This window comes from Semicossyphus pulcher, unplaced genomic scaffold (assembly GCF_022749685.1).
Source record: "Semicossyphus pulcher isolate SPU_LCO1_2020_fin unplaced genomic scaffold, fSemPul1.0.p SCAF_15, whole genome shotgun sequence".
NCBI lineage: Eukaryota > Metazoa > Chordata > Actinopteri > Labriformes > Labridae > Semicossyphus > Semicossyphus pulcher.
Window position 1 is genome coordinate 9,436,350 of NW_027211659.1, and position 7,241 is coordinate 9,443,590.

General features: G+C 38.1%; 1 protein-coding gene across 1 annotated transcript; it reads left to right on the top strand.

Moving 5' to 3' along the window:
• The first annotated feature begins 1,854 nt into the window (after window positions 1-1,854).
• u2af1 (U2 small nuclear RNA auxiliary factor 1) lies at window positions 1,855-6,535 on the top strand. Its single transcript, XM_069663157.1, has 8 exons — window positions 1,855-1,918; window positions 3,340-3,427; window positions 3,827-3,893; window positions 4,330-4,379; window positions 5,523-5,621; window positions 5,729-5,862; window positions 6,005-6,097; window positions 6,199-6,535. The coding sequence occupies exons 1-8, from the start codon at window positions 1,875-1,877 to the stop codon at window positions 6,326-6,328; spliced, it is 705 nt and encodes a 234-aa protein (XP_069519258.1). The 5' UTR covers window positions 1,855-1,874; the 3' UTR covers window positions 6,329-6,535.
• The last annotated feature ends 706 nt before the right edge of the window (window positions 6,536-7,241 follow it).

Here is a 7,241-nt window from a genome sequence, read left to right on the forward strand (position 1 = left end):
AAATAAAGTTGGCATATATCGTTTCTTCGCAGCTCCAAATAGTGGTAGTCATCCATTTAAACTCATCCCCCATGAACCAGTACTCTCAAAAAACATTCACATTAGTCCCACCAAGTACACAACATGCCATGCATTCTCCATCGACCCTAGTGATTTCGTTTTGATGTTTCTAGTGTTTCATTCAAACTGTCACAAGAAAGCCTATTTGATTAGTGAGAGTCCAATGAAAAGAAGACCTTAAAAGCTTGAAATCAATTATTTTAAATCTTTGCAACAGGGCAGGGTTCCACCAGTTAGAGGCCCCTGGTCTAAAAATGTGTTGTATGCACCTATTGAGCCTCCCCTTTAACATACATGTTCCCCTAATACTTTCTGCCCAGAATCCCATAAACAACCAATTTGGCCTTGTTTAAGAATATGCACCATTTAAGCTTGCCTTGGATTACAGTAGCAAGGTCTATTTGTCAAAATTTGCATGGTAAAAGCTGTGATTGTACATTGTTATAGTTCTTCACTTTGTTCTTGAAGACATTTTTATTTATTTAGTGCCAAATAACAACAAAAGTTATCTCATGACACTTTACAGATTTGTAAAGGACAGGCCAAGAAACTGTATTATTAAGTAATATGTTAACAATGACAAAACAGTCATTAACTTCCACCACAAAGCTCTTGATTTCCCCTAATATACAGGAGCCATACTCCTGGTTTATTGAATCATATGTTTGTTTGTACTGTGGTATTTCCCTTTTGTGTTTTTATCACAGACAGATTTCTAAATATGTAATGATATTGTAGATGATTTTCAGTAATATGCTCTTGTTTGGATTTTCTTTTTTTTTTAAATGCTTACTAATAGTTTATTAAATAAATATTTCTTAATGAAACAAAAGTAGTTTAGTTTGTTGCTTTAATAATTTGACAAATGGTCAACAGACTCCTGCAGTAAAATAATATAAGTAAAGTAGCCAACATAACACATAATCCACCCACATAATTATATCTAAATAACTATTTATGAATGCTGCTTTTATAGTAGCCTGTAAGTGATATTTCTAAATTAATTTTGAAAGAGCTGCCTCAGTACATCATTTGATTTTCATGGCTGTCCGTTCAACTTCAGTAAACAGCCGGTTATTCAAACTGAATGGTGTTATTATCTTATTGTATGTAGTGTACGTACAGTATGAAAGCAACTCTTGTTTCGAAAAGTCATGATCACGGAAGTAACCAATATTTCCGGTTTTGGTGTCGCGCCTTCAACGTAAAGACAGTAATTTTAAGTACAGTGCTGTGGTATGCCAATGAAAAGCACACCAGTAAGATTTTACGCCAGAGACTGCACCTTAATCACTATAAACCAGCCATCCAGCAGTTGCCTTGAACCTTAATCAGTATAGTTTTAGCTGTAGGATAACTCTTTCTGACTATTATTAATTGACGAACTGTACTGTTGAGGAAATTTCGAAATATCACCATTGATTATGATTAGTTTATAACATGAGGATGCAATAGGAAAACAGTTTTTTTATTGCTCACACACTGAAAACCAGCCCAACACGCCATTATTGACCCTTAAACCAGCATAGGACAATCCTAAACACCCAGAGGCAGTGTCTACAATAACGACATGTTGATAATGTTGAAGTATTCATGCAAAACATGAACTTCATAATTCTAATATTTATTACAGTGATGTTGTATTTGATTATACGAGATTTAAGGAAATGTGATATAAATCGTACAATTTTTCTGCTAAAATTTAGATTCAGTCAGCAGCTGTATATTTGTGAAGATTACACATTTATTCTGAAGGAGGTGGGGCGGAAGTCTTGTCGTCTTTGTTGCTGCTGGTTGAACACAGGCGAGCCAAGATGGCAGAGTACCTGGCGTCCATTTTTGGGACAGAGAAAGATAAGTAAGTATTAAACCTTTATTAAGATCATTGCGAAGCAAGTTTGCGTCTACACATTTTCCAAATTCCGCATTGACTTATAACATAAATGCAGCGGCGTTTACAGCCTCATAGCTGGGAGCGGTACACTTGCTTTAGCATCCAGCTAAAGGCTAGTGCTAGCAAGCTAGCTAACGTGTGTAAAATACCGCGCCGCGACCGCTAGCTCTTGCACGCTCTGGTGCCGAGCATTGCTGCGATGATCAGAAAAAAAAACCACTGACACAACGAGTTATTGCTTTCTAATTTTAAAGGAATAAATGTAGGCTATCTGTTTAAATCGAGAAACACACGACTAATACACTTACCGCTGCCTACCCCTGAGTTAGCTAGCCGCTACTCACTTTATAACACCCATAGAACTCTTTGTTACAGTGGAAAATAACGTTAACCGTTAAGACACGAGCTGAGCAAGCTATACTCTGTGTTATTAAGCAGGTACATTGTTCCCTAACCCCCCTTTCCCATTTAGCTTGTCATCCGTTAAAGAAGTTAATTAAAACTAACGTTAATGAATGAGAGGAGGTATATGTACGATTCGAAGTGTCCCATCACAACGTTTTACTCTCGCTTCTTACTCTTACTATTTTAAAAGCATTTTGTTTCCTAAGCGCTGGTCATTGCTCTTTCTCTTACTGAGTATTTTCTAAATTAATGATTAATTTAGAAAATTGGTATATTCATATTGGTATTGCCCCTCCCCCCCCGAAAATAATAACGTCCTGGTGACAGAGAATACATTTCACAGTTAACATTTATGTCAAGGGCCAAAAAATGTTGGAGACAAATATAGTTGGAAAATAAATATATTATTATATATAATATATGATAATTAATTGGCAACTGTTTGTTATAGCTTTTTTTCACTTTTCAAGCAGAAATGGCAAACATTTTGTCCTTCCATCTGCCTAGATATAAGGGTTTGTTGCTGTTCTTTGTCACATTTGCTGGGATTTGGGTTTTTGTTGCACACACTGTAAAGACGCCACCTTTGACTCCTTAGTGGTCAAAAGGATCTGTGATATTTTATATAGCAAAAGAAGTAGGGATGCACAATATTATCGGCACGTTATCGCTTGAAAATGACATATCAGCATATATGTCTTTTTTTTTTTTCTTTAAAAGCACTTTAATTATGCTTAAATGCTCGATGATTCCTTAAATGAAAATATGCCACTACAGAAAGAGTAGGCATAATATCAATTCCACTACAGGGATGTTCTCTGTAGTGGTAGTTAAGATGATTGCCACCATCAGGTGAAAGAATTGGCTGAGTCCAATGAAAACATTTTTGTTTGTCCACCAACCAAACTATCTAACACAACAGTATTTTGTTGTTTTTGCCTTTCTTCATCATCATCATTATTCTGTCTTGTCTTTCCCAGGGTCAACTGCTCTTTTTATTTTAAAATTGGTGCCTGCCGACATGGCGACCGCTGTTCCAGATTACACAACAAGCCGACATTCAGCCAGGTAAGGTTATTCTTTTAATATAGATAAACCGATAGGGGAAACAATGTTTACTTATTTCAAATAAACATTATGTGAAAATTTGGGTCTGAAAGGACCAGTATGTATGTCTTCCAATCTGAATTAGTGTTATAAATAAGATTTACTTAACCTGCATGATACATGTCATACCTGTCTTTGAATAGTAGCAAAACAAGTCAGTGAGGAAACTTAAGATATTACATTAAAGCAATACAGTACAGGAGGATAACAAAAACTAAGGTTTCTTGATCATTTTTGTTTTTGGGTTTCATTGGAAATTTGAATCGTGTACTTAAGGATCTAAATAATTTTCTTCTTTACTCTGTTCTTGATTTTCTAATAATACAAATTATCCCTAAATTGAATATCTTTATGTTTCAGACAATTGCCCTCCTGAACATTTACAGGAACCCTCAGAACAGTGCCCAGTCTGCTGATGGGCTGACCTGTAAGTGTTTCGACCTATAACAAAGACCTGTTGCCCTTGAAAATGTTCTCTGATCATTGACGTATGTTTTCTCCTTTTCACATCAACCTCCTGTTAAGGCAGCAGTTGAGATTAAAACAGCCTGTTGTTGTAGGAGGATAATTTTAGTAACCGTATGCCTAATGGATTCACAGCTGAGGTCCCTTTTGTATGTATTGTGCAGTTAAAAATGGGAATCCTGTATATAAAACCAGACATGGGAGTGCATTTGAGTTGACCACTCTTTAAGCAGCCAGTTAGGAGGAATCGGCAACATGTTAGTCTGGTTTTTAACTAACTCCACCCCTGTTTGGAGTGACCTCATTCCACTCAGTGAAACCTCATGTCCAGCATTGTTTGTATAAAATCTGTATTTGTTGTCTTGTGTCTGTTTATAATTGTCTTTTCTAACCACTAGGTGCCATCAGCGACATGGAGATGCAGGAGCACTATGACGAGTTTTTTGAGGTAACACATGCCATTCGTATTTTCAAACATCAGGGAATCACATTAGGGTGGTGGTGCTGCTTTTCATATGTAAATGCACCAAAACTGATGATGTTAAATTTAATCTGACTTCTTTAAAGGATTTAGGGGAGTAGCAGTCATAAAGTTGTAGAAACAAATACAAGATTCTTCAACAGTCATACAAGGCTTTAACACACAAGTGTCTTCTGTTTATGCATGAATCACACCAAAAAAGAAAAGACAATGTTAAGACAACGTAGCTTTTGAAGTTCCGGTATGTTTATCCTTTAAGCATTTGACTGAGGCTAGCTGGTTTCGGTGTTTGTGCTAAGCTAACCTGCTACTTAAAGTACTTTCATATTTACTGTACAGTGTAGCGATGGTGTCTTCTTCTCCCGTTTTTCACTGGTCAGAATTTACATAATATCCAACAATTTCTTTAATTAAGCAATATCATATGTAGAGATAGACCGATATGGTTTTTTCAGGGCCGATACCGATACCGATTTTTAGTAGTCAAGGAGGCCGATAACCGATATTTGAAGCCGATATTCATTTGCAGTAAAAGTGAAAATATTGGCGTCAAAATTTTGAATAATACAAACTCCAACACTAAACTTTGTTTAAATGCCTTTACGCATATGCATCAGAGCCAAAATAACCCAGTTTTAAATTGATCTCTTATGGGTCGTCGGAATAAAAAAAAAATATAAAAAAAAGGCTGATGCCGATTTGCATCAAAATGCCGAATATCGGCGCCGATAATCGGTCTATCCCTAATCATATGACAGGGAGTGATGTTGGATGTGATTCAGTCGTAGGCACAAGGCTGCAGGCCGAATATCACGTCCTCGAGTGTGATATTGCTTTTTTAAAACAGTTACATAAGCAGCAAATAGTAGTAAAAAAGTAAAAATCAACAACGTATTATTTTTTGCTCCACCAACTCAACTAGTACTACAACTTAACGTTAACTGGACTTTTGTTGCCAAGCAACCCAAACATTATATACTATATCAGCACTCATGAAATGCCTGTTAGCCAATCAGATTACTTGGTCGGAACTAACTGTTGTATAATGAACGATAACTGAACCTTATAATTAACACCTAAATACTTTATTTTTTTCTCTCATCCTCGCAGGAGGTCTTCACAGAGATGGAAGAGAAGTACGGAGAGGTGGAGGAAATGAATGTGTGTGACAACCTTGGAGACCACCTAGTAGGAAACGTGTATGTGAAGGTGGGTGTTAGGTCTAAGTATGGTACCACTACTGTAATGCCATGGTTTTTAGCTCAGGTACAGAGTCTGGGATTTTCACCTCAACTACAATCTATGGCTTTTTTTAGTTCCGTTACGAAGAGGATGCCGAGAAGGCCGTGATAGACCTGAATAATCGGTGGTTCAATGGACAACCCATCCATGCTGAGCTCTCTCCCGTCACAGACTTCAGAGAAGCCTGCTGTCGTCAGTATGAAATGGGGTGAGTTCTGTGTGATAGGATAGAGCTTACATGTGTGTTGTAGCTGCTGTGTGAAACTTTGCCAAAAACAGTTGTAGATGTGCTGATTCTGCCATGCTGTCTCAGTTTATTTGCCCTAACTGATCCATGTTGCCCTCCGCAGAGAATGCACTCGTGGTGGCTTCTGCAACTTCATGCACCTGAAGCCCATCTCACGTGAGCTGAGGAGAGAGCTCTATGGACGCAGGAGGAAGGGGTACGAACATATTTATTTCCTTTACATTCAAGTTCTTCAGTACATCTGCACGTGTAGGTGTTTTATAACGATTCATAACTACTCCTTTCTCACGTCCACAGCCGGCACAGGTCTCGGTCTCGATCACGAGAGAGGCGGTCTCGCTCGAGGGACAGAGGTCGAGGAGGGGGAGGGGGCCGTGACCACGAGAGACGTCGCTCCAGAGACAGAGAGCGTTCAGGACGATTCTGAACCACAAGCCATGACTACTTGTCCTTCCCTCCCCGCATCCATCCCCACTCTTTTTTTTTTAAAGTTTGTACTCTTCCAGATTTGTTCTAGGGCGGATAGAAAGGTACCTGTAACCTGATATCGAAGCTGTGACAGCATTGATGAACCTGTTTTTTCTTGATTTCTGAAAATGACTTTCACCTCATTAAATTTAACATTTTTACTTAACCTGACGGATTCATGAATTTTTTTCTTTTTCTCTCTGCAGCCACAATTCTTACTTTATACATATTCAGAAGAGATTTTATAATTAATAGTTAATAACAGCTCCTCTTAATGCAGGACATTCTTTACTTGGTTATTGTAATTATTAATCTGGCCCATTTTTTTGTCCCCCCTTAAATCGGTGCTATTCAGTTTTGTCAGGAGCGATTTCTCCTTATTCCCTTTTAGCTTCCTACTCTGAATTTTTTGGCTCTTCCCAGTCCTCACTTTCTTTTTATATAATATATACACAAATGCGACTTGAGGGAACTACAGACACTGGCTAAACTGTAGTTTGATTTGTAAATATGGAAGCAAACAAATGTGCATTGTCCAAAAAGAAACGTTGGCTAAAACAAAGAAAAAAGTGAAGAAACCCCTCTCCTTCTGCCCTCATCCCAATTCTCATAATGAACCTACCACATGGCCATTAATGACCACAACCCAAACAACATTGCCACCTTCAACAGCCCCAGGCTGCGTTCATACCAGCTTCAGGTATTGACAGCGCTAAGCCTACCACCGCGGTGAAGATAGTTTAAAGTTGGATATCTGACAGGCATTCACTCGGGAGCCAGCGACACTTGTTTGAGTTGGTAGAGGGAGGACGGTTTGATGAACTCCAAGCCCTCCTACTTCAGAGGTAGCGCATGTCTTAGGGATCATCAAT

Coding starts and splice junctions, on each gene's coding strand:
- u2af1 (XM_069663157.1), top strand. CDS start 1,875: ATGGCAGAGTACCTGGCGTCCATTTTTGGGACAGAGAAAGATAA. Junction 3,894..4,329: donor GTCTGCTGATGGGCTGACCT/GTAAGTGTTTCG, acceptor TCTAACCACTAG/GTGCCATCAGCGACATGGAG. Junction 5,622..5,728: donor TAGGAAACGTGTATGTGAAG/GTGGGTGTTAGG, acceptor GGCTTTTTTTAG/TTCCGTTACGAAGAGGATGC.